Genomic DNA, 27,806 nt, shown 5'->3' with positions numbered 1-27,806 from the left:
CCCTGTTGATGGGTTTGATCTTGAAAAAAGTAAATTGAAATGCATTCAAAATTCTTGTTAGAAGATTCTATGTACAGCGAATTTTTCAGCGTAAAGCAGACAAAAGGAATATTCTGGGAAAATCATTCGAGTATTTTCTTGTCTCTTTCCTCTCTGTGACTATATATATTATTGACTACTACTATAGTTAACTACCGTCTCTGGTTTTTTCGTCCTGATTCTACAATCTCGATTTAATAAAATACTTTTAGGTCTGATATTTAATTGAGTTTATAACACAAATAGACACTTTATGCGTTTTTATTACATTGGAGAGAAGATTGTACTATTAAGATACTTTCTATTGGTTAAAGACTCTTTTGTCCTTGTAAAAGCAAAACCAGACATGGACATTTCAATCAAAAACCTTATTTCTCTAGTTAGTTTGGTTAGTGGGTTTGAATTTCGAAAATACTAGTAGGACTCACACACTTATTTCATCTTCTTCACCATTTTTTTTTTCTAACTGAAACAACGTTAGCTTAACTTTATAAAAATGATGGATGAGTTTCAGAATGCGGCGGAAGCAGTGGCATCGAGATCCCAACTCACTAATTCAATATCCTTTACCATTAATTTGAACCCTATAATCTAAACTAAGCATCTCCTCCATAGCAGCAACAACCGTTTCTGTCTTCACCACATCTTTGTCCACTGCCACCATGAAATCACCTTGACCAAGCTTCCTCCTGCGCTTCGTTAGCCGACGAAGCCTCTCCTCTGCCGAGATCCCAATATTGAGGATCGACAGATCTGATGGGAAATTTTTTATTTTTGCACAATTGGTCCCTTATATTTATAAAATTTTTGATTTTGACTCCACAGTTCCAAACTCGCAAAATTAACCTTTCAAATCTGCACCAATTTTTTTTATTGTGTAATACAGCCCATGTAGTATGCAATTATGTAATCAAGATGTAATACATCACATTTAATATTCAATTGTGTACTCAAGCCTCTATTACTGAAATTGAGCATATGTATGCATTTAAAACATCTAAATGCATTCAAAATAGCTTAAATGAACTAAAAATGAATTTTGTACAATGTGGTTTTGTTGTACCATGTGTACATGTGTTAAATTATAATGTCCAAGTAGCGGGGTAACATGTACACCATCACCGTTGTCCATGTGGACACCCCGATCATACACCATTACTGTTGTGTACATGTGTACAATGTAAACCACCTTCCCTAGCTCAGTATGTTTATGTCTTTTAGCTTGTACATATAACATGTTATACAGAATTACATTAACCAAGGCGGGAATGCACAATCTAAAAATCCGGGGAATTTGAAGAGAAATCCATACATGTACAACAGTGCATGCACTTTGAAAATATGTACACATGTCCACATGTACACCGGAGTTTGATATCTATATGTACACGAAATGCATCATCGGTGTGTTCCTTGACTTAAACTCTTTCTCAGTCTCATCTACATATATATGTATTGTGTACAACAATAAGTAAAAAAAACTAGAAATCTATGAAGCAATTCATCTCAGAACACATAAAGAAAAGAAAAACAGAAAGTTACAATCTATATATGTGCACCAGAATTTCGTATCCACGTGTACACAAAAACTATATATCCACATGTACACGTTAATCATCATCTGTATTACTTGACTTCCAACTCTTCCTCAGTCTTCTATGTATTTATCATAAGAACAACGTCAATCATACTTGAAACATTAGCGTGTGAGTCCATTTACACCTCAACAACATTTCTTTCAATCATTTCCCATTCTCAACAACATATACATATGTAAATTCTTTTATACCATACCGAAAAAACAAAATTTCATGATAATGCGAACTAAAACGATGGAATAAACATCAGAGAAAGGTGGCGGAAACGCCATAAAACGGCAGCGGTGACGCCATAAAATGGTGGCGGAAACACCAAAGATTTCTTTACAAATTAACCGGTGGAGTGGTAAGTATAATCGGTGGTGTGGTAAGTCCAGTTGCAAGCTCTCTGGTATTAGAAGACCAATAATTTAAAAGCAACGGAGGTGCCGCAGCCGTACAGTGAAGATCTCGTTGACGACATTGTTTTGTAATTCAATCAAGGGCATGCCGGGGAAAACGGGAACAATTCGCCGGCGGTTACCATGCAGTGATCGCCCATGGAGAACCAACATAGGATCACATGGAAGATTAATTTATGAACAAAGCTAATTGACAGATGGTGATAATTAACCAGATTTAGGCGAAATTAACCGAGAGAGCTAATGATCGATGGTTGGGATTTTTGAATTTATCAGGAAAAAAAAACAGCTGATGAAGATGATGATGTGTTTAAAAATAGGATGAATCTGATCCATTTATATTAAAGCTACAACAGTAGATGTAATAGTCATAAAATGAGGCAGATATGTCTTGTCAAAGTGTACCAGAATCAATCTTGTCCGTCGGATAGGAAGAAAGATGTGTGGCTGAGGTTAATTCCCGCTTATTCTCTAGTTAAGTCAATAAGCTTTAAAGTTATGGTTAGTGTATTTTAGTTAGGATTCAATAGGTAATAGGTTGTTAGAAGAAAGTGTGTGTATAGCAATAAGTGACCTATTATGATATAAAAAGATAGAAAGTGACACTGAGCGTAATTGTTTCTATTTAATTACTATTACAGACATTACATTAATAATAAAAATAAAATATGGTAGGTAGCTCATTAAAAAATCATTTCGCCAATCAAAACTCGCCACGTATTTGAGCCTTGATTCCAACGGGTCGCTTTACATCTAATTCTCCTGGAATACACAACAACAGTTTACACACACACGTGTCAGATTTACCCGAAGTTACAGGAGGAAATCGCACGGAACTTAGCTTCGATGTCACGTGGCCGTTCCACGAAGGGCCTTTGCTTTTTTTTATCTCTCTATTTTACAAAGTTCAGTTTGGCTTCGTCACCACCACCAATCGAACCAGAGGAAGGGAGTGATTCCCGGGCGGGCGGAGAGAGAAGAGAAATAAGCACCTTCCTTCTTCCCTGATCGACCGGTTAGTTAGACCTTGACTTTTGTTCCTTTTCCCCCCCCCCCAGGTTTGATTTTTGCTTTTTTAATTTCTCAGTTATTCCTCTTCTACCTTTTCCTGGAAAAAAAAAAAAAAAGAATCTGGAATTGTTTGAATTAGGGGTTTCGATTTCCATGTGTGCATGCATAGGTCTCGAGTTGTAGAGATTTGATTCTTTTGTGGATCTTCTTCTTCTTCAATTCTCTTGTAGCTAATAAAGAGCAATAATGAGTGGCGTTGGCGAGAACCAGCTTATCTCCATTCAACCTGATGAACTCAAGTTTCTTTGTAAGCAAAATTCTCCACTCTAGATCATTAATATTATGATATCTGCTAGCTGAAACCTATACATTCTTCGAAAGTGAACATATATGTAGATGAAGAATGTGTCTTCTCTTGAAGAATTTTTTAATTTGTGAATCCCATTCATTGATTTGATTTCCCTCTTCTCTTGTGACACCAAATCTCCATCATGTTTTTGATATATATATATATATATTTTTTGACTGTGCTTACCACCTTGAAATTGATTCTTTTGGGATGCTCAATGAAAATAACCATTAATTTGATATTTGTTGTATCTCAGTTGAACTCGAGAAGCAAAGCTACTGTGATCTTAAAGTTTCCAATAAAACCGACAACTATGTTGCTTTCAAGGTATCTCTTCTACTTCCCCACCTTCTTCATATCCTTTCTTTCTGCTCAATTTTTTTTTTTTATGAATTGTTTGTTCCACATATATAACTTCTTCTTCTTCTTCTTCTTCACTTAATGATCAGGTGAAAACAACATCTCCTAAAAAGTATTTTGTTAGACCCAACACTGGTGTCATTCAGCCTTGGGACTCCTGCATCATTAGAGGTTTTACACTCATTACTCTTTTTTAAGTCATTCGCAGTTTTTAAACTTAAACATGGAGATGATTAACATCTTCTAAAATTGGTAGTTACTCTACAAGCACAACGGGAGTATCCTCCAGATTTGCAGTGTAAAGACAAGTTTCTCCTTCAAAGTACCACTGTCCCTCCTCACACTGATGTCGATGAACTTCCACAAGACACAGTATTCAACCTTACCTTTTTCTCAGAATCCTATGATTTTCCGCATTTTTCGGAAAAGAAAATTGACCATATGCCTGTGTGTGTAGTTTACCAAGGACAGTAGCAAAACGTTAACAGAGTGTAAGCTCAAGGTCTCGTATATCGCCACGTCCACAACCCAAAGATCCTCTGAATCTGGAGCAACCAGTGGCGATGGAAACGGCTCCGAATCCATCTCAGTCACTGTAAGTTACAACCACCTGATATATTATGTATTCTGCATGTGGTAATGACTTCCTGCTTTTGCTCTTAACCGCATTCTTTAACTTGTGTGGCAAACTTTTAAGATCGTAGCAAAAGCCTTATAGTAGGAAGATTTTTTCTAGGTGATTTGCATAGACAAACACCTTATTAATAGCCTCCTTTTTGTTTGATACTTGTATGCAAGAATCACTATACAAACTAATTTGGATACAAACTTGAAACTTCCATTCAAATCCGAGAAATACTTTCTGGTATTCGCACTTGTGGTTGGGACACACTTTAAACATATACCATTTTCAAGGCTTTATGTATTGTCTTGTTTTGTCTCTGTTATAATTAGCTTTCTTTCATATGGTGAATCATATGTCAAAAGAGATCGGTTCTTGCCTTGTTTTAATTCCCACGCTAACTGTTTCTACCATCAATATGTTTGATCAGGCTATACAGCGGCTGAAGGAAGAGCGAGATGCAGCTGTTAAGCAAACACAACAGCTGCAACATGATTTGGTACGCCCCCCATAAACTTTTCCTTTATATTCTATCGTTGGTTGGTTAATCAATGGCCATTCCTTAGTTATAAAACATATCGCGAAACATATTTTAATTAACATTGCAGGAGATGTTGAAGAAACGAAGAAGTAACAGCGCAAATGGGTTATCGTTAAAGTTGGCAGCTATGGTTGGACTCATTGGACTCATCATTGGTTTCATCCTAAAACTGACCTTAGCTTCTCCCACATAACAGGTATCAGCAGCTTCTCCGCATCATCTACCATCTCAACTTATGAGGGATAGCAGTTAACTTTATGTGATATGATCTGCTTTGTTTTCTTCATCAAATTTGCTTCTTTGTCAATTATATTGGATGTATATCTTTGACCCTTTCATGATTATGTTTACTTGTCCACTACATTTAGTGGAAATGACTTATTCTCTTTATACGCATTCTGAAGGAAATCTGTTTCACAAAAGGCTCCTTTTTTAGGCTTTGATTGTTTGCAGATTTTGGTTAATTCGATTTTTGAACCCAAATTATAAGATAAATCTGAATTAGTTCAATAAGATCCCACTTAAAAGCTCAATAAGATGTATAAATTAAAACAAGGCAAGAACCAATCTCACGATTCTACCATCATATTACTGATAATACGAGCTCAAAATAAAACTTCAAAGAATGTCAAATGAAAATTAAATTAATTTTTACAAAGAAAAGAAACTTTCTTGTTCGTCGAGTATCGTAAGAACAAGAAGACAGTGTATGTCTGAACAAGACCACAAAAGAGAAGTAGAGAACCATTTCATAAAAAGTTCTTCTGTTTTAAATATCTGCAGATTGCAATTTCTAATGCAGAAAATAATTTCTAATGCAGAAAATAATCTCATTTGGCCACATTTTCTCAGAAAAAAAAAACCTAAAGAGTAATTAAGTTTTCTCTTCAATCATTAGAGTTATGATAGAGAGATCTTAAAAATGTATTTTTTTTTTTTTTTAAGTTTTTCTTCTGAGAAACACACACCAAAGAGTCTGAGAAACTTTTCTGTTTATTTCATATCATGTGAAGAAGCTCTGCTTGAGGGAATGATCCATTAGACGGCACATCAACAAGAACATCCTCCTCATCACAAATATCATTATCTTCAGAGCTAAACACCATAGGTCCACCGTAGCGCATATGGTTATTAAAGGAAGAGACACTGTTCTCTACAATCTCTTCGGTTCCATTGTGCTTTGATCTCATCTTCATCACTTCTTTGGGGCTCTTCATCACACCCCTTGTCTCTGGAGAATGCAAAAACTCAAAAATAATCAGAAACAGATAGAAAGCTATGCATTGACATGATTCAAGAATCTTGAATTTGACCTGAAAAGTTTTGGCTTAAGCTTTCAGAAGGTCTTTCACTTGTGGTAACAGAGTCTTCGCTCCCTTTTCTCTGTTCCTGAAGCAAAGATTAACATGAGACAAAGCCGAAAGTATAGATAACTATCTGTTTCAAGAAGGGTATATGTCAAAAACCTTGAGCATGCAATAACTTTCCAACAAATGGGATTTGTTAGGATCTGATAAAGCAAGCTTTGCAAGTCTCTTAAACTCTTCAGGTTTAGAGGAAGATGATAATGTCTCAAAAACACCATCTGCCACAAGTTGCTGAAACAAGGAGAAGTTGTCTTTGAACTGAGAAGACTCAAACATGCTTCTCAGGCTGGTAAAAAGAAAAAAAAAAGTATAAGAACTCCAAGTAGCAGCTGAAAAAAATCTGTAAACACTGAAAGTTGCATTGAGTTATAAACCTATCAGGAAGATCAACAGAGTCAACTCCAGGAAGTAGTTTCATCAGTTTTTGCTGTTCTTCCTCTGTGAACTTCTTCATGAACTCATCAAAGTTGAAAATATCCTGCAGTAAGACATTCATTTAGATCTTTGAAGAAACAAAACTGTTGGGGGGAAGTGTTGCAAATGAGTTTACCTTCAAATCTATGTTACAAAGTGGTAAACTAGGTCTTCCCAAGACTTGAGGTTTGGTCTTGTGTTGCTCCTGCTTTATATCATTCCCACCAAGGTTTAGAGATCTCTGGACTCTATTAACCTCAAATTCAACAGAACGTACCGATACAGACTTTCTGCTCTCAACCAAGAGTGAGCTAGCTTCAGACTCCTCATCTCTCATAAGAACACTCCCATGTCCAATCACCATCGGTGACTCGTTCTCAAAAAGCAGGTCTACCTCTGAACAACCAGAGAGACAAGAAGATTGCTGCTGTTCTTGCAAGATACTAAAGAGATCCTTTGTGAGCTTCTCAACGGAAGAAGCTGCCTTAGGACGCCCCACCACAACACATGTCCTCTTCTTGCAAGGAAAAGTCGTTTCCCATGCGTTGGATTGATCGCAGCTCTCCGAGTTGGATACAACCGATCCGGAACTCGACCTGTTGCTAGCTTCTTCGTTCTTGAAACCGTTGTTGAGTTCAAAGCTGGTTCTCTTGACTGTGAAGTTTTCTTGGTGTGATGACTTCCTCTTGAGGATCTTTTTGTTCATGGACATTTTATTAATCATCATCGTCTTTTGAACTCTGTGATCTTCAATCTCAATCTGATCACCTTCAGAACGAGAATGAAGAGGGGTGTAGTTTACTAGTGTTCCTTTCGTTCTCCATCTGGAACCACAAGCATTGCACAATACTGGCTTCTCTGGTGGACCGTTTCTCCATAGAGGTGTGCCTGTTTACAACATGGAGTTCTTCTGATTAGTTGAGAGCATTTTAGAGACTTCATTACACATTTGACAGTTGAAAGATGAATAAAGAGTGGTGAGGAAAGGAACCACAGGCACAACCCAAATCATTTTGATATGATCAGCGTTTGTTCATGTTGCATTATCAAATTCAAAGCACTTCTTCAGTAAACGAGTTGTGACCAAGTTGGAGTTTTGTTGCAAGAAAACAAATAAGGGATGTGGTGAGAACAAGAACTCACTTGTAACTCTACAGTGACAGCAAGGCCCTTGCTTCCCCATCTTTTTCTTCTTTTTCTTATTCTTTCAAAAGTTATTAATATAATTTCACAAGAACAGAAACTCTGACAAGTTACTTAAAAGATTAAAGCTATTCTTTATGATTGAGCTTTACAACAAAATGCAAAAACTGGATATTGAGAAGCTTCACTGCGAAGAAAAGAACCCAGAAAAGTCTTTTCTTCAATAAAACCCAGAACAAGTGAAGAACCTTCTTCTTCTGAGAAAATTCGAGAAAAGACGGAGGAAAACAAGAACAGCCCAGAAAATTGAAATAAACGGAAGAGGAGGAGAATTCTGGTTTGGGTTGCTTGAGCTAATCAGTCTCTATGATACAATCCAATAGAGAGAGAGAGAGAGAGAGGAATCTAACAAATGGCTGTGAAAAAGGGAAAGAGAGAGAGAGAGAGAATGTGGTGAGGCTATAGAGAGAGAGATAGTGTATGTTAAAAAAAAATGGCTCTTTTATGTATAATGAAGTTAATGTTTCAGCTTCCTCCTCTCCTTATTTAGCTTTTTTTTATATTATTAATTAAGTTTTAAATGTATACTTTACTTTGAGATTTATAATTACTTTGTTAATTAGAAAATAACATTTTTACTAGATTCGACAGTGCGTAAAATGGTTGAGTAGGAATATTTAGTCCAAATATTAAACCTGGTTACAAATTTAATTGACATACAACAATTAACTAATTTTAGCTTCTTTTTTTTTAAACTGTGCGAACGCACCAAACGCAACGAAAAGGAAGTATATATACATATCGTTCAAGTTTTTTATTAAAAACAAAAAAAATAAGATAAGTCATCCTCATCACAATACTTTATAGAAAAAAATTAATGGTTAAAGTACTAAAACAAATTTATAATGACATGGGAAAATTAACTAATTTTAGTTTTGACAAAAAAAAAAACTAATTTTAGTTATTGGTTCGAATGTGTTTCTTTGCGTCTAAAACGCACCAAACGTAATCAACGGAATATATTTTGAATATGTTAAAACTAAATAATTGATCTAACCTCAATAATGTATAGAGAAACCTCTAATGGTAAGAAAGTGACGATGGGTGGCTGGAGGAATATCATTGCTTGTGCCTTATGGTTCCTTCTTGTTGACTCTAGACTTTTTCTTCTTATTTGATTTTTTTCTTTTGATATTCCAACCAGATAATTAATATTTAATAATGACAAGAATAATAATAGTCATAAGAAAATAGATATATGTAGATGATAAAATATTTGATTAGATCGTCGAATAGTACGTTCTATATTAAATAAAAAATACAAAATTTTCAACTTTACTTTCTCTAATTAAATTGTACAATCATGTATCATGGTAAATGTTTATATTACAATTGAATATTTACAACATTGAAAGATAAATTTTAGTTCTCTGTTAATTATCAATGAAATACATCTTCTTCTACTAGTCAGACTTATTTCTCTGATATGCATTTGGTAGATATATTTTAGTTACTATTTTGTCACAAATCAAAATTTTTAAATAAAATGTAATTCATGTGTTAAACCAAGAAATAACAACTTTTCTTAATAAAATGTAACTTCTATAGAATCACAAAGCTATCTCAAGACAATAATAAGAAGTCTTTCTCTTATTCAATCAATCAAACAAAGCTTAACAATAATTCAATCAAAGCTCTCTAGGTTTCACAACTCACACACAATCTTATCAACGACATCATCATATATAAAGAGCTATATTTCCTAATCCTATTAGATAACATATATGTTAACTTCCAATTCCTCAACATGATAGGATTAGGTTAATTGCTTGTTTTTTAAGTTTCATTTTTCTTCAAGCTTAACTCAACATTCTCCCTCTTAAGCTTGAACTCACTCACGTCTTCAATTCCAATCAGACATCTCATTTCAATGAACTTGATTCTCCCAAGTGGCTTGGTTAATATATCAGCTATTTGTTCGTTGCCGGGTACATGCTCAACATCAACCTGTTCATTCTCAACACATTCACGTATAAAGTGAAATCTCCTATGAATGTGCTTGCTTCGACCATGAAACACCGGATTCTTTGCTAGTTGTATCGCTGACTTATTATCAACTCTGATGGTTATCTTCCTACACTCTTCATTCACGACCTCGCTCATCAGTTCTGGAAGCCAAATAGCCTGTTTTGCGGCTTCAGTAGCAGCCATAAACTCTGCTTCACAACTTGACAAGGCAACGATCTCTTGCTTTGTAGAGCACCATGTTATGGGACTGTCTCCAAGGTAAAATACATGCCCGGTTGTGCTTTTCCCATCATCTATGTCCACGTTATGTGAACTATCACTGTAACCTTCAAGCTTCATACCTTTTCCTCTTTGAAACCGGAGGCCAAGAGTACTCGTCCCACGCAAATACCTTATTACCTGCTTCAATGCTGCAACATGAGATTCCTTTGGCTCCTGCATATACCTGCTGAGTACTCCCACACTAAAGGAGAGATCTGGACGTGTGTGTAACAGATAGCACAAACAACCAATGCTACGGCGGTATTCTTTCTCGTCCACGCTTCTCTCATCAGTTGCTTTGGAGAATTTCGAGTTCATCTCCATGGGAATATGCGTAGGATTACAAGAAGCCATACCAGTTTCCTCAAGTATTCTCCTTGCATACCGGTCTTGTTTCAGAACAATCCCATCTTTTCCTTGAATCACTTCAATACCAAGGTAATAAGTCAACATCCCAAGGTCACTCATCTCAAATTTGGTAGCCATCTCTTGCTTAAAGACTTCTATCAACTTCAGTGATGATCCGGTAACAAGCAAATCGTCTACATAAACAACAACGACAAGAAGTTCTTTGTTCACCTCCTTTCGATATAGCGACGGTTCCTTTGAGCAACGGTGGAAGTTTAGTCCTCGCAATATCTGATTCAGCTTCACATTCCAGGCTCTTGGTGCTTGGCACATGCCATAAAGAGCTTTCTTAAGCTTATACACCTTACCTTCCTGACCCTTGACAATAAAACCTTGCGGCTGGCTCACATATACTTCTTCTTTCAAGTCTCCATGGAGGAACGCAGTCTTAACATCTAAGTGATGAATCTTCCACCCCCTTGAAGCAGCTAATCCAATGATCAAGCGTATTGTCTCAATGCGAGCCACTGGTGCGAAAACCTCATCATAATCAACACCATGCTTTTGGACGTATCCCTTTGCCACGAGTCGAGCCTTAAACTTATTGATACTACCATCTGCGTTACGCTTTACCTTAAAGACCCACTTTAGACCAACAGGCTTCACTCCTGCAGGTAAACAGACGAGATCCCACGTTTTATTTTTTTCTATAGACGAGATCTCATCCTTGCACGCGTCAATCCAGACCTTAAGCTTCTTAGCCTCATCGTAATCCCACGGTTCTTCATTTATAACCATCAGCAACCGCTCGCTCTCAATCTCAGCTAGAAGAACATAATCGTCAAAGTGAGACGGTCTTGTACTAACTCGTTGTGATCGCCTTAGGAGTTGAGGATTACTCTCTTCCTCAACTGTATATTCTTCATAGTCTTCTTCTTCATCAACATCAGGTTCACTCTCAGCTCCCTCTTCTTCTTCTTCGTCATCACCCTTTGTCTTTATATTAACAACAAACTCTCCCGGGTTGGGATTCTCTGTTTTCTGCTCTGTTTCTTTCCAATTCCACTCTTTATCTTCGATAAAGTGTACATCACGGCTTACTACTATCCTCTTGGTAACTGGGTCTAGTAACCTGTAGGCTTTTGACCCTGGTTCAGTTCCCAAATGGACCAGCATTCTCGTTCTATCATCGAGCTTTTTCCTTCCTGGCGTCTCAGTTCTCGCATAGCAGATGCATCCGAAGACCTTGAGGTGATTGATGTTCGGTTTCATCAAGCACAACATCTCATATGGTGTCTTCCCTTCCAATGATCTTGTAGCCACACGGTTGATCAGGTACGTTGAGTGTCTTACTGCCTCGCCCCACAGTTCGTTTGGTACGTTCATGTGCTTTAACACACTCCTTGTCATCTCCATAAGGGTACGGTTTTGTCGCTCAACCACTCCATTCTGTTGAGGTGTGTAGGGTGCAGTCAAGTGTCGCTTTATCCCGTTCTTGTCACAGAATGCATTGAACTCATGAGATGTAAATTCTCCTCCCCTATATGTTCGAAGCATCTTGATCTTACTCTGCGTTTCTTGTTCAACAAGATTCTTGAAGTTTCTAAACTTTTCGAATGCTTCGCTCTTTTCTTTCAACAACGCGGTCCACATATATCTTGTATTATCGTCTATGAGCACCAACACGTATTTCTTCTGAGCTGGTGTGGTTGGAGAAATTGGGCCACACAAGTCTCCATGGATGAGATCAAGAGGATTAGTAGATCGAAACGCTGTTGCTTGTGGGAAAGGTTTTCTTGCTTGCTTTCCAAGTAAGCAAGATACGCATGCTTCAGTTTTGATCATGGTCTCTGGTAAACCAGTGACTAGTTCTTTTCTTGCCATTAGCCTCAACGTCTCGATGTTGACATGGCCGAGACGTGCGTGCCACAGGGTTGACTCTGAAGCTGCTGATAACTGAACACATTGTATGCGGTCAACGTTCAAGATCACTTTGTAGAGTCGACTTGCAGTCCGAGCAGTCCGAACCATGAGGTCTCCGTACTTGTCAAACAATGTTAAGGTGTCGTCTTTCATACGAACCTCACATCCAACTTCGGTAGCTTGTCCCAAGCTAATTATATTGCTCCTAAGTCCCGGAATGTAGTACACATTGTTTAATATCTTCTTCTCACCTCCATCAAACACAAACCGAATAGAACCTTTTCCTTTTATGTCGATCCGCGAATCATCTCCGAACCTTACCTTTCCTGTCACCGTTTCATCAAGCTTGTAAAAGAACAGCCGATCACCACACATATGATTTGAAGCACCATTATCTAGATACCATATCTTCTCTGTATCTTGATTAGCCTCGAACATAGCAGGGTTTATCTTTTTTTCATTAAGATAGACGACCTCGTGTACCATCAACTCATCAGCATCTTGAGTGTCGTCGTCCTTTCTCTCCACGGTTTCTTGATGTTTGAGTTTCTTGTCCGGACAGTCAGTCGCATAGTGACCTTGTTTATCGCAGCTGAAACACGTGATGTGAGATATGTCTCCACTTTGACGTTGTTTGAATGCTTCTCTTTGACTTTGGAATGCTGATGAGTTACAGCCACGGCCCCTTCCTCTCCAGTTAGATCTACCACCTTGGCCACGACCTCGTCCACTACTATAGCTTCCTCCATGACTTTCTTGACTCGTGTCACCATACATCAATTTTCCTTGATCGTCGTGTGTATCATCTTCCTCTTCAGCGATTCTTTCCTCATATGCTTTCAAGCGACCGACTATATCCTCAAAGCTGGTGATGTTAAGATCAAGGACTTGCTCAAGAGAGGCAACCATATGAATGTATTTCTTTCTTGGCAAGCTTTTGAGGAATTTCTTCACAAGTTTGGGTTCTTCAATTGTCTCACCTAAAGAAGCGGATTTTGATGAGATTTCAGCAAGTTTTCCAGCAAAGAGATCGATTGTGTCATCATCTTTCATCTTGAGTCTATCAAATTCTGCCATTAGGGTTTGCAACCTGGCTTCTTTGACTCTCTCAGCTCCCACATGGCGTGCTCGTATCGCTTCCCACACCCCCTTCGATGTATCAATGTCACTAACTTGTAGAATCAAGGCTTCGGGTATGGATTGAAATAAGAACGCTATAGCCATATTGTTTTTCTTCTCATCCTTTGATCCGGGATCAATTGTTTCCCACACCTCACAAACCTTAAGTGCTATCTTCATTCTCATGGACCAGACAGTATAGTTTGAAGAAGATAACATCGGGAATTTGACAGCAGCTGGGCCGGTGTCTTTGTTCTTGATGATCGCTTCTTTGATGTCGTCCATAGTTGCAGTTTCTTAGTTAGATTGTGTGTGGCTCTGATACCAAATATAGAATCACAAAGCTATCTCAAGACAATAATAAGAAGTCCTTCTCTTATTCAATCAATCAAGCAAAGCTTAACAATAATTCAATCAAAGCTCTCTAGGTTTCACAACTCACACACAATCTTATCAACGACATTATCATATATAAAGAGGTATATTTCCTAATCCTATTAGATAACATATATGTTAACTTCCAATTCCTCAACATGATAGGATTAGATTAATTGCTTATTTCTTAAGTTTTTTTTTTTCTTCAAGCTTAACTCAACAACTTCCTGCGTTTTTTTTTTGTTACTTATGTAACTTCACGTGCTAAACCAAAAAAATAACGATTATTTAAAAGGCCAGGAAGGAAAATATGAATTCAATAAGATAAATTGGTTCTTTTCACTTTAAATTTTAAATTGTAGATACTGACGTAAATAATTGAATGTCCTTTTGATATATAAAGATAAGACTAGTTTATAAGATTAGGTTTTAACTTATTTCAAAAGTATGTGATGGCATGACGTTCGTCAATGTAAATTTACATTTATTAACAGATTTTCATTATCAAACAAAATAAAATAAAAATGGTTTGTAAAGTCACCGGGCGTAATGACGACGATCATGGACACAACTATTCGCAGCACCGTTTGATTTGGTTAAAGTATTTGCGGTCATGGGTCCCACTTCTTTTGTTTCATGAATGTGATTAGTGAACTAATCTAGGTACATAACTCTATGCCGACCGCATCCGCATTATACTATTCCCATTAAATTAACCATACAGATAATAACTTTAAGAAAATTTAATATGCAATCATCCATGATCAAAGATACATATAACTTTCAGGTTTGGTGAAACTATAACATGTTACGATGAGATGCATCAAACAATAGGTTTTCATTTCGAGGAAAAAGTAAATTGTGTTATAAATCATTAACTCGATGATCTATTACCAAAGCCCAACCGTGTGGAAGAGAGGCGGCCAAGTTCCCAGTCGGCCAAGACTTCACAAGTTTCCTTTTCTCTGTTTTAATAGTTTTCCTATTTTCAGTTGTATTAGGTTTTGGATAATTTCCTTTTTACTTATCTTGTAATTCTTATATAAAGGAACCTCTATTGATCATTAATAAACACATACAATATTCCTCATTCTTTTACAACACGTAACTCCAAAAACCCTGAGACAAAAATCGAAACCTATAAACCCTAAAACCCTAAGCCGGCGGCAACGATCCTAGACGACCACCGTCTCGTCTCAACTCCGATCAAGCTCAGCTTCAGATGTTCCATGTTCGTGTCAAACGTCCTCAGCCTCAGCTCAGCTTGCGTCCAGCTCAGATCACGATCCCGTCCAGACGCAACCCCATCCGCGACAAGCATCAGCTCGCGATCGTCCTCGGCAACGCGACCCGATAGGAGCCATCCCGCGTCCGTTCGTCTTAGCTCGTCTCTGATCTTTGGTGGTCCGGTTCAGACCTATAAAACAAAGGTACATACTTAATCTGAGAACATAATGATCAAACCTAAAACCCCCAAATCCATTATTATGGAATCTCATGTTCTTGATCAAAACCCTAAAATCTATAATCTAAAATCGACAATCTCATAACTAGTACTAGAAATCGATTCCTTATAACTTATTGATTGTTTTATTGATTGTTCCTGATCAGAATTTAAGAAACCCTAATTCTGGAATCAAAACCCTAAACCTAAAAGAATGAGTCCGATTTTAATTGTTCTTGATTGAGTGCTTAATGATCTGAGGTTTTAGGATTGATAGATTGTTTGAATAAATCTAAATCGAATTTAAATCCTAAAGGCTTTGAAACCTTGAATTCATATTGATTAAACCAGCAGCTTGTATTGCTTAATTGAAACCCTAAATTTATAAATTCAATCCAATAGAAATCGAATTGCTAAGATTGTTTGCATTACATCTAAATCTGAATTGAATTGCATTCATATTGTTTAAAATCGACCAGCATATAGAACATACAAATTCAAATCTGATTACATTGATAAAAGTATATGGCCGTGTGGCCTTAATCTCTCTGTCACATGTAGAATCATAAATTAGGATTGTTCGCACCATGGTCAAGTAGATTTACATAGCCGATCCTATTGATTGGTTACATGGCCGCATAAGGCATGCTTGTAGCCGATTTTTTTTTAAAGTCTTATGGTCGAATGATCACATTGTGAATCTGAATTTTAAATGACAATGTGATCCAGATGTCGAAAATCTCAAATCTAGACTACGCAGCCCTTAATCTCTCTGGAGATAACTATTTACAGTGGACGCTAGATACAAAGATCAACCTGAGGTCAAAGGGACTCGGTGATACTATCATCGAGGGAAACAATGAGAATGATAAAAACAGATACAGGGCGATTAGTATTATACGCTATCACCTCATTGGAGGTTTAAAGGATCAGTACCTGACAATGGAAAATCCACTAGACCTTTGGACCGCTTTACAGCGTAGATATGATCACCAGAAAACGGTGCTACTTCCAAAGCCTAGATATGAGTGGAAGAATCTCAGATTCATGGACTATAAGTCCGTGGATGAATACAATTCTGTATTATTCAAAATAGTTTCAATGATGAGACTGTGTGGTGAAGAAGTAACCGAGAAAGAGTTACTTGATAAGACCTTCTCTACATTCCATTCAACGAATGTGTTGCTGCATCATCAGTATAGAGAGAGAGGATTCGCCACAGATCTGATCTCGTGCCTACTTCTGGCCGAGGCTAATAATGAACTCCTGATGAAGAACAGTGAGATGAGATCTCCAGGTTCAGCACCATTACCAGAAGCTCACAAAGCTGAACATGAAAGGAAAGATCCCAAAGAAAGCAACCACGTCTATAATGAGAAGAGAACACACGGCAGAGGCCGTGGTGGGTACAAGGGACATGGTGGCCGTGAGAATTACACATATGGCCGTGACAATTATACTTATGGCTATGGATATGGAAACCACAATAACCGTGGTCGTGGTTCCAACTATGGCCGTGAAAGAGCCAATTTTGGCCGTGGTCGAGGCGGTATATCCAAGCCGTTTTACTCGACCAAATCCATTTGTCACAGGTGCGGGGTGAGTAACCATTGGGCCAGGAACTGCAGAACCCCTAAACATCTATGTGAACTCTATCAAGAGAGTCTTAAGAACAAGAACCCAGAAGCTCATTTGGTTCACGACAATGGGTATGATGCTGATGATGATTTCGACCATGAAAAGGATGATCTAATGGATCATGAGACATCAGATTGTCTTAAAGACTAATTCGACTTTTATTTGATTGTTCTATGATTGATTTGGTGTTTTTATTTTTGGTGTTTGAATTTATAATATGAAAGCTTTAAAGTTTTATAAAGTCTCTGAGATTATAAATCGTCTTATATATAGAATGAATGAGATAAGTATACTCGTGGTAGATAGTGGCTCAAGTCACACAATTCTTAGAGACAAAAGATACTTCGTCAATCTCATAATGCAAAGTGCAAACATACACACTATTGCGGGTGTGGCCGGCCTGATTGAGGGTCACGGCCAGGCTTATATATTAATGCCTAAAGGCACTCGTCTAGAGATTAAAAATGCATTATATTCCCCCAGCTCTAAAAGGAGCCTATTGAGTTTCAAGGATATAAGATTGAACGGTTTCCAACTTGAAACATGGGAAGAAAGAAATAAAGAATTCCTTAACCTATTTTCGATCACCCAAGGCAATAGGACGGTCCTAGAGACTGTACCCGCAATAGCTACTGGTCTCTACTATGCAAAGATCAGTATGATCGAGGCTAATGCCTGCGAAAATTTCACTCTATGGCATAACCGGCTTGGCCATCCCGGTACAAGTATGATGCGAAAACTGATAATGAATTCATAAGGGCACACATTCAAAGGAGTTGTCCCAAATAATCTCACATGTGCAGCATGTGCACAAGGGAAACTCATAACTAGGCCTTCACCAGCCAAAGTGAATAATGAAATCATAAATTTTCTGGAAAGGATTCAGGGAGATATATGTGGACCAATACACCCACCTAGTGGGACGTTTCGGTATTTCATGGTCCTGATTGATGCATCGACCAGATGGTCGCATGTTTGCCTACTATCCACACGAAATTTGGCATTTGCACGCCTGCTTGCTCAGATCATAAGACTGAGAGCACATTTTCCAGATTTTCCTTTAAAGACTATACGTCTAGACAATGCTGGTGAATTTACGTCCCAGGCGCTTAATGAGTACTGTATGTCCATGGGGGTAAGTGTGGAACACTCCGTGGCACATGTACATACACAGAACGGCTTGGCCGAATCTTTTATTAAACGCATACAGCTGATAGCCCGACCATTACTCATGAGGTCTAAACTCCCGGTATCAGCGTGGGGACATGCAGTATTACATGCAGCAGAACTAATTCGCATCAGGCCATCTAGTGAGCATAGATATTCGCCATCCTAGTTACTCACGGGTCATGAGCCAGATGTGTCCCACATCAAAACATTTGGATGTGACATTTATGTTCAAATTACTCCACCACAGAGAACTAAAATAGGACCACAAAGGAGGATGAGAATATACGTTGGATATGACTCCCCAACCATCATAAAGTATCTTGAGCCAACAACCGGTGATTTGTTTAAGGCCAGATACGCAGACTCACAGTTTGATGAGTCCACATATCCGACCTTAGGGGGAGATAACAGCTGGTTGAGCAAAGAAATAGAATGGTCTCGACCATCAATATCTTGGCAAGATCCTCAGACTAAAGAATGTGATATGGAAGTCCAAAAGATAATACATCTTCAAAAGCTAGCTAATCAGTTGCCAGATTCATTTGTTTACCCGAATAGAGTGACAAAGTCATACATACCGGCTTGTAATGCACCTATAAGAATAGATGTCCAGAAGGGACAAGGTCAAGTGGCTACATAGTCTAAACAACATCTAAAACGTGGTAGACCTATTGGTTCCAAAGATAAACAGCCTCGAAAGTCCAAGAGAGGTGTCGGACCCGAGAGCATTAAGGAAACCGTCCATGACATTGATGGACCGGTCGAGCCAACCAGAACGGCCGAGCCGAGTGGGCCGGCCACGCCAAATGAACCGGCTGTTCCATATAATGAGGTTCGGGACGCTGAACTTCATGGAACGCTAGGTCTGGATAATCAAGAGATCTCTATCAATTATATAATGTCTGGAACGAAATGGAATAGAAAAGATATCGACGTCGATGATATATTTGCATATAAAGTAGCACTAGAGATCATGGAAATAGATGAGGATCTAGAACCCACGTCCATATATGAATGCATGCAAAGATCATATTGGATCAAATGGAAAGAAGCTATAAATGTGGAGTTAGAATCATTAAAGAAAAGAGGCGTTTTTGGCCCTATAATCGTGACACCAAGAGATGTCAAACCAGTGGGATACAAATGGGTCTTTGTGAGGAAAAGAAATGAGAAAGGAAAAGTAGTGAGATATAAAGCACGGCTTGTTGCACAAGGATTCTCACAGAGACCAGGAATAGATTATGAGGAGGCTTACTCCCCTGTGGTGGATGCAACTACATTGCGATTTCTAATCAGTCTGGCCGTAAAAGAAAAACTTGATTTACGCCTAATGGATGTAGTGACTGCATATCTGTATGGCCCATTGGAAATAAAATCTATATGAGAGTTCCAGAGAGTATTGAGCTCAAAGATAAGAAAGGTTCTCGAGAACATCATTTTATTAAGCTGAATAAAGCCTTGTACGGTTTGAAACAATCAGGTCGAATGTGGTACAATAGATTATCAGAGTACCTAGTGAAAGAGGGTTATAAAAATGATCCAATAAGTCCATGTATTTTTATCAAGAAATTCGACAACAAGGGCTTTGTAATCATGTCGGTTTATGTGGACGACCTGAACATTATAGGAACCTCTGAAGAGATTTCTCAAACAGTCGAATGTCTAAAGAGAGAATTCGAAATAAAAGACTTAGGAAAAACTAAGTTCTGTTTGGGACTGCAACTTGAGTATGTAAACAGTGGAATCCTTGTGCATCAGTTGGCATATACATAAAAGATACCCAAGAAGTTTAATATGGACCAGGCTCATCCGTTGTCGAGTCCTATGGTCGTGAGGTCCTTAGACCTAGAGAAGGATCTGTTTGGACCAAAGAAACCATACGAGGAAGTGCTCGGGCCGGAGGTGCCTTACTTAAGTGCCATTGGAGCTTTAATGTACTTGGCTAGCCACACTAGACCAGACATTTGTTTTTCCGTGAATCTATTATCTAGATTTAGCTCTTGTCCAACTCAAAGGCACTGGAATGGAATAAAACACTTGTTCAGATATCTACAAGGAACAAAAGATCTCGGATTGTTCTATACCGACCGGCCAGGAGAAAATTTGGTCGGATATGCAGATGCTGGGTATTTATCTGACCCACATAATGCTAGATCTCAAACAGGATATGTGTTTATATATGGTGGAGCTGCAGTATGTTGGCGGTCCACAAAACAATCCTTAGTGGCCACGTCCTCTAATCATGCCGAGATCATAGCAATGTATGAAGCAAGCCGTGAGCTTGTGTGGTTGAGGAACATGACCGGCCACGTCCGTGTAGAGAGTGGTTTGGCCGTGGGACAAGAAGAGCCAACGATCATCTATGAGGACAATGCAGCTTGCATAGCTCAGCTCAAAGATGGATACATCAAGGGAGATAGAACGAAGCATATCTTACCCACATTCTTCTTCACCCACGATTTGTAGTAGGCAAAAGAAGTTCAAGTGGTTCAAGTTCGGTCCAGTGATAATTCAGCCGATCTTTTCACCAAGTCTTTGCCAACCTCAACGTTCAAGAAACTTGTTCATCAGATAAGAATGCGCCAACTGAAGGATCTTCAGTGATGCATTCATCAGGGGGAGTTTCATGCGTTGTACTTTTTTTCCTATCTATGGTTTCTATTTTTCCCACGCTGGGTTTTTGGTTTTCCTAGAAGGTTTTAATGAGGCAACATCGTGCATGATACAAACCCATATGGTTATGGCATCCAAGGGGGAGTGTTATAAATCATTAAGTGGATGGCCCATAACCAAGGCCCAACCGTGTGGAAGAGAGGCGGCCAAGTTCCCAGTCGGCCAAGACTTCACAAGTTTTCTTTTCTCTGTTTTAGTAGTTTTCCTATTTTCAGTTGTATTAGGTTTTGGATAATTTTCTTTTTACTTATCTTGTAATCCTTATATAAATGAACCTCTATTGATCATTAATAAACACAGACAATATTCTCCATTCTTTTACAACAAATTGTAGAAAATAGTGATTTATTGTTACGTAATTCCAAAACAATGTGGAGTCTCAATCAAATGTAATACTCCCTGCGTTTCATATTAAGTGTCGTTTTAGAGAATTTTTTTCGTTACAAAATAAGTGTCGTTTTCGATTTTCAATGCAAAATTTATTTATTTTATGCAAAATTTATTTTTCTATTGGTTGAAATATGGTTAGGTGTATATGAAATAATATTTTTTTTATAGGAAATATACAAAATTAATTGTTTCCCTAATCCGTGTGCCGAAACTTAAAACGACACTTATAATGAAACAGAGGAAATAGTACTTTTATATAAGGAAAATACTATAAGTATATAATAATTAAAAAAGTATATAAGTACAACGTCAAATAATTTTGTACGCAATACAAAAGTTTATCCTGTTGAAGCTACAGAGCAGAAAGAACGAAACGGTAAAAAAACTCGTGACCCTATTATAGAACTGCGAGCTAATTATTTTACAAAGATCCTGATGGAATAATGGAGTATAGAGCCGGACGGTGGAGATGAGGCGATGGAACTAATGGAGGAGACAAGGTTAAAAAGAGTTAGAAAAGGTAATGCACGAGTAGTGCTTAAATACAAACAAAGTATATGATATGCTTACAATTCACATTCATGCTAATAAAAACACAACCACTGACAGATGCTAAAATACTGTATCAGTCTGGTTTTGGGCTTCGGTCCGAGTGGTTTACACTGTGGACCATAACAGATGATTGGTTCACCCTCTAGCATTAGTCGGAAGGTATTCCAAACTCGGATCAGTCAGTGTGGTACGCTTTCGGGGTAGTCCACTCTGTCTCACTAAGTGTGTTCCTTCCGGGACCGACCGGATCAGCCGATAGAGTTTATCAAAAAAAAAAAAAAAAACACAACCACTACAGCGCAAAATGACAACGATTACATAGAAAAAGTTCGACGTTAATAATAGATCCAACCTCGTTTATTCTTTCTATCTAGATAATGTTTTCAAGAATTAAAATTGGTTCCTCTTTTGGTATTTCATTTACTTCAGCTCTCCAACCAGAGTGATTCATCCATCACTTATCAGTTATTATTATCATTCGGTTAGACTTTGTGGTTTCATCGTTTGTAAAATCCTCTACTAGCATACACAGATCATGGAGTCCGAATCTGAGATTTCAATCTTTTCTTTCAGTAGTAGATATTCATCGTCGGTCCAAAATATTTAGATGCCCCAGCATAGAGAGAAACAACAATTTCAAGGAAAAATAAGATAATATCTGATGCAATAGCTTAAGAACATGAAAGTTAAAAGATTAAACGCAAATACTTGTTCGTATGGAGGACATGTATCTAAACGCTTTTGGAAACTTTAACTGAACCGTATTTTATGGGTTGGATCGAAACAATATCTCAGTGTCGGTTAGATTTGGGTTATATTTGGACACACTAACACGGGCGTTTTGGCTACTTCTCTGATTGACATCCTTACGGACGTTACTCAACCACGGTTGATGCAATCCATAACCTTCTTGGTTAGCCACAAGGTGAACGACACGCACTCTTTTCCGTCTAATGGCCAGCCAGATTCGGTACAGTCTAGTAAAACATTACCCTCAATATTTTGAAGATTATTTTAAGTCATAGATATCAACTAATTATGACCCTTACAATACCCTCAAAAATGTGAAGATAATATAAATAGTCATAGATATTAACTAATGTTATAAATCATGGAGTGAATTCCTATTAACCAAGATCAGAAGAGAAGGTCCGTCAGTCACGACCAGGCCCAGCCGCGGCCGCGACAAAGAGAGAGAAAGAGTCGGCTACTTGGCCGACTTAGTATTAGGTCGACTGGGCTTGGACGACTTAGTATTAAGTCGTCCAGCCTTGGCCGACTTAGGATTAGAATGTTTTCTTTTTCTTGTTATCTTTAATATTTTTCCTATTTCCTCTTGGATTAGGTTTTATACTCTTTCCATTTATCTGTTTTTTGTATCCCCTATATAAATGGAACTTATATTCAGAAATAATACATACAGTTTCCCCATTCTTTTACAACACGTTATCAGCACGATAGCCTCTAGAACCCTGAGACAAAATCGAAACCTAAAAGCCTAAAACCGCCGACTTTAAAACCCTAAGGACGTTCTTCGTTTGTTCTAAACTCAGACGATCCATCTCACCTCACAGACGTACCCTGTCCGTTCGGATTCGACGTCCCCAGCTCACGTTCCAGCTCAGGCGAAACCCGATCAGCACACGACCCGCGTCCGAGAGACCTCGCACCCAAGACAAGCCGACAGCTCGTGTCCGTCCCGGTCCCGCGACCCGATTGGAGACTGCAAGCGTCCGTTCATCCCGTCTTGAAGCTCCGTCCGTTCTCGCTCCTTTTCTTTGGTGGTCCAGTTCTAAACCTCTACAAAGCAAAGGTATAACTTAATCTGAGAACCTAGAAAGATCAAAACCCTAATCCATTATTATTGAAACTTTGTTCTTGATGAAACCCTAGAAATTACATAATTAAAATCTAAAAATCTTATAACTAGACATAGATCCGATTCCTTAGAACTTGTTGATTGTTTTATTGATTGTTCCTGATCATAATTTAAGAAACCCTAATTTTGGAATCGAAAAACCCTAAACCTAAACTTGAATCCAATTTTATTTTTGATTGATTGATTGAATTGATAAAATCTGAGGTTTAGGATTGTTAGATTGATTGAAATAATCTCATCTAGAATTTAAATCTTAAAGGCCTTGAAACCTTAATTTTTGAAATCGAGTCCTACTAGTGTTTAAATCGGAAACCCTAGGATTGTTTTAGATTACTTGCATACATATGAATCTGAATATGGATTGCATTCACACTGTCTTAATAAGATCGACCAGCATATAGAACATACGAATTCGAATCTGATAAAGCATATGGCCGTGTCGCCTTAATCTCTCTGTCATACATAGAATCATAAATTATGATTGTTCGCACCATGGTCGATTAGATTTATTATTTCTCATAAATGCGTAAGACAAGTTTGTGGCCGAGCTTGTTAATATACCATGCGGCCACATGATCACATTGTGAACCTAAATTGTAAATGATGATGTGATTCAGATGTCGAAAATCTCAAACAGAGACTATGCAGCCCTTAATCTCTCCGGAGATAACTACTTGCAGTGGGCGCTAGATACAAAGATCAGTTTAAGGTCAAAGGGACTTGGTGATACAATCATCAAGGGCAACAATGAGACCGATAAGAATCGGTATAGGGCTATAAGTATTATATTCCATCATCTCATTGAAGGTCTAAAAGATCAGTACATTACGATGGAAAATCCACTAGAGCTTTGGGATGCTTTACAGCATAGATATGATCACCAGAAAACGGTGTTACTCCCAAAAGCTAGAAATGACTGGAAGAATCTAAGATTCATGGATTATAAGTCAGTGGATGAGTACAATTCAGTCTTATTTAAGACGGTCTCGATGCTGAGACTTTGTGGTGAAGTAGTAACCGAAGAAGAGTTACTTGAGAAAACATTCTCTACATTTCATTCATCAAACATAATACTGCAGTAGCAGTACCGAATGAAAGGCTTCGCCACATACACTGATCTGATCTCGTGTCTGCTACTGGCCGAGGCAAACAATGAGCTCCTGATGAAGAACAGTGAAGCTAGACCTGTTGGAACAGCAGCATTACCAGAGGCCAATGAGGTTGAAAAGAAAGATCCCAACGAGTGCAATTACATCCAGAATGATAAGAGATCACACGGCAAAGGCCGAGGTAGATATAAGAACCGTGATCGTGACAATTACTCGAACAGCCGAGATAGATACTTGGCCGGCTGGAAAGGAAACCACAATAACAGTGGTCGTGGTTCCAATCCCGGCCGTGGCAGAGGCGGTTATGGCCGAGGTCGAGGCGGTATATCCAAACCGTCTTACTCGACCAAATCCATTTGTCACAGATGTGGGATGGGCAACCATTGGGCCAAGAATTGTAGAACCCCTAAGCATTTGTGTGAGCTCTACCAAGAAAGTCTTAAGAACAAGAACCCGGAGGCTCACATGGTTCACGATTCCGGATATGAGGCTGATGATGATTCCGACACTGCTAAAGATGACCAAATGGATTTTGAGACTTCTGATTGTCTCAAAGACTAAAATTTTCGATACGACTTGTTTTATTGCTTTATGATTGCTTTATGATTGTTTTTGGTGTTTTTAATTTTATTGTTGGTTTTCTGAAACTTTAATAAATGAAAAGTTTTATAAAGTCTCTGAGATTAGAAATCTTATTACTTATAGAAATGAAAGATGATATGAGCATACTCATGGTGGATAGTGGCACAAGTCACGCAATACTTAGAGACAAAAGATATTTCGTAAATCTCACAATGCAAAGTGCAAACGTACACACCATTGCAGGTGTAGCCGACCTGATTGAAGATCACGGCCAGGCATATGTATTGATGCCTAATGGCACTCATCTAGAGATCAAAAATGCCTTGTATTCCCCAAGCTCTAAAAGAAGCTTATTGAGTTTCAAAGACATAAGGTTAAATGGTTTCCATCTTGAAACATGGGGAGAAGGAAATGAAGAATTCCTTAATGTAATTTCGATCACCAAAGGCAACAGAAAGATCCTAGAAACCATACCTGCAATGTCTACTGGTCTATACTATGCAAAGATCAGTATGATCGAGACTAATGCCTGCGAAATTTTCACTCTATGGCATAACCGGCTTGGCCATCCCGGTAATAACATGATGCGAAAGTTGATGATGAATTCACAAGGGCACACGTTCAAAGGAGTTGTCCCAAACAATCTCACATGTGCAGCATGTGCACAAGAGAAACTCATAACTAGGCCATCACCAGCCAAAGTTAATAAAGAGATCATAAACTTTCTGGAAAGGATTCAGGGAGACATATGTGGACCAATACACCCACCTAATGGGACGTTCATATACATTATGGTTCTGATTAATGCATCAACCAGATGGTCACATGTTTGTCTACTATCCACACGAAACCTGGCATTTGCACGCCTGCTTGCTCAGATAATAAGACTGAGGGCACACTTTCCAGACTTTCCTCTAAAGACTATACGTCTAGACAATGCTGGTGAGTTTACGTCCCAGACGTTTAATGAGTATTGTATGTCCATGGGGGTAAGTGTAGAACACTCTGTGGCACATGTACATACACAGAACGGCTTGGCCGAATCTTTCATTAAACGTATCCAGCTGATAGCCCAGCCATTACTAATGCGGTCTTTACTCCCGGTGTCAGCATGGAGACATGCAGTATTACATGCAGCAGAACTGATTCGCATCAGGCCATCTAGTGAGCATAGATATTCACCATCCCAGTTAATCACGGGTCATGAGCCAGACGTGTCCCACATCAAAACATTTGGATGTGTCGTCTACGTTCCAATTGCTCCACCACAGAGAACAAAAATGAGACCACAGAGAAGGATGGGAATATACGTTGGATATGACTCTCCAACCATTATAAAGTATCTTGAGCCAACAACCGGTGATTTCTTTAAGGCCAGATACGAAGACTCACAAATTGATGAGTCCACATATCCGACCTTAGGGGGAGGAGATAACGGCCGGTTGAGCAATGAAATCGAATGGTCTCGACCATCAATATCTTGGCAAGATCCTCGGACTAGAGAATGTGATATGGAAGTCCAAAAGATTATACATCTTCAAAAGCTAGCTAATCAGTTGCCAGATTCATTTGCTGACCCAAATAGAGTGACAAAGTCATACATACCGGCTTGTAATGCATCAATAAGAATAGACGTCCAGAAGGAACAAGGTCAAGTGGCTACAGAGTCTAAACAACGTCTCAAACGTGGTAGACCTATTGGTTCCAAAGATAAACAGCCTCGAAAGTCCAAGAGAGGTGCTGGATCCGAGAGCATCACGGAAACCATCCAGAACATTAATGGACCGGCCGAGCCGACCAGAACGGTCGAACCAAGTGAGCCGGCCACACCAAATGATCCGAACGTTCCAAATGATGGGGTTCGGGACGCCGAACTTCATGGGACACAAGGGCCGGACAATCAAGAGATCTCTATAAACTATATAATGTCTGGAACGAAATGGAACAGAAATGATATCGACGTCGATGATATATTTGCTTATAAAGTAGCACTTGAGATCATGGAAAAAGATGAGGATCTAGAACCCACGTCCATATATGAATGCATGCAAAGATCAGATTGGATCAAATGGAAAGAAGCTATAAACGTGGAGTTATAATCATTAAAGAAAAGAGGCGTTTTTGGCCCTATAACCGTGACACCTAGAGATGTCAAACCAGTGGGATACAAATGAGTCTTTGTGAGAAAGAGAAATGAGAAAGGAGAAGTAGTGAGATACAAAGCACGGCTTGTAGCACAAGGATTCTCACAAAGACCAGGAATAGATTATGAGGAGGCTTATTCCCATGTGGTGGACGCAACTACATTACGATATTTGATCAGTCTGGCCGTGAAAGAGAAACTTGATCTGCGCCTAATGAATGTAGTAACTGCGTACCTGTACGGTCCACTGGATAATGTGGATAATGAAATTCATATGAGAATTCCAGAAGGTATTGAGCTCAAAGACAAGAAAGGTTCTCGAGAACA

General features: G+C 38.5%; 3 protein-coding genes across 7 annotated transcripts; 2 read left to right on the top strand and 1 right to left on the bottom strand.

Moving 5' to 3' along the window:
• Window positions 1-2,834: 2,834 nt before the first annotated feature.
• Window positions 2,835-5,343, top strand: LOC106416681 (vesicle-associated protein 2-1). Of its 3 annotated transcripts, none has more exons than XM_013857597.3 (8): window positions 2,835-3,053; window positions 3,280-3,356; window positions 3,655-3,725; window positions 3,848-3,929; window positions 4,015-4,130; window positions 4,216-4,353; window positions 4,811-4,879; window positions 4,989-5,343. In XM_013857597.3, the coding sequence occupies exons 2-8, from the start codon at window positions 3,296-3,298 to the stop codon at window positions 5,112-5,114; spliced, it is 663 nt and encodes a 220-aa protein (XP_013713051.1). In that variant the 5' UTR covers window positions 2,835-3,053; window positions 3,280-3,295; the 3' UTR covers window positions 5,115-5,343. The 3 variants fall into 3 exon arrangements, with proteins under 3 accessions (XP_013713051.1, XP_022565809.1, XP_013713052.1); XM_022710088.2 differs by having other exon boundaries at window positions 2,867-3,093; window positions 3,278-3,356; XM_013857598.3 differs by having other exon boundaries at window positions 2,868-3,096.
• Window positions 5,344-5,545: 202 nt separating this feature from the next.
• Window positions 5,546-8,344, bottom strand: LOC106416464 (GATA transcription factor 27). Of its 3 annotated transcripts, XM_013857352.3 has the most exons (7): window positions 7,846-8,343; window positions 6,980-7,590; window positions 6,839-6,907; window positions 6,663-6,766; window positions 6,388-6,574; window positions 6,235-6,310; window positions 5,546-6,152 (listed from the first exon to the last, which is right to left on the bottom strand). In XM_013857352.3, the coding sequence occupies exons 1-7, from the start codon at window positions 7,883-7,885 to the stop codon at window positions 5,920-5,922; spliced, it is 1,320 nt and encodes a 439-aa protein (XP_013712806.1). In that variant the 5' UTR covers window positions 7,886-8,343; the 3' UTR covers window positions 5,546-5,919. The 3 variants fall into 3 exon arrangements, with proteins under 3 accessions (XP_013712806.1, XP_013712804.1, XP_013712805.1); XM_013857350.3 differs by having other exon boundaries at window positions 6,839-7,590; window positions 7,846-8,344; XM_013857351.3 differs by having other exon boundaries at window positions 6,235-6,304; window positions 6,839-7,590.
• Window positions 8,345-16,072: 7,728 nt separating this feature from the next.
• Window positions 16,073-17,131, top strand: LOC106417024. The gene has a single exon (XM_013857889.2). The coding sequence runs from the start codon at window positions 16,073-16,075 to the stop codon at window positions 17,129-17,131; it is 1,059 nt and encodes a 352-aa protein (XP_013713343.2).
• Window positions 17,132-27,806: the final 10,675 nt, after the last annotated feature.

The sequence above is a fragment of the Brassica napus genome, chromosome C9, assembly GCF_020379485.1.
Source record: "Brassica napus cultivar Da-Ae chromosome C9, Da-Ae, whole genome shotgun sequence".
NCBI lineage: Eukaryota > Viridiplantae > Streptophyta > Magnoliopsida > Brassicales > Brassicaceae > Brassica > Brassica napus.
This window is presented reverse-complemented; position numbering and strand designations above follow the sequence as displayed.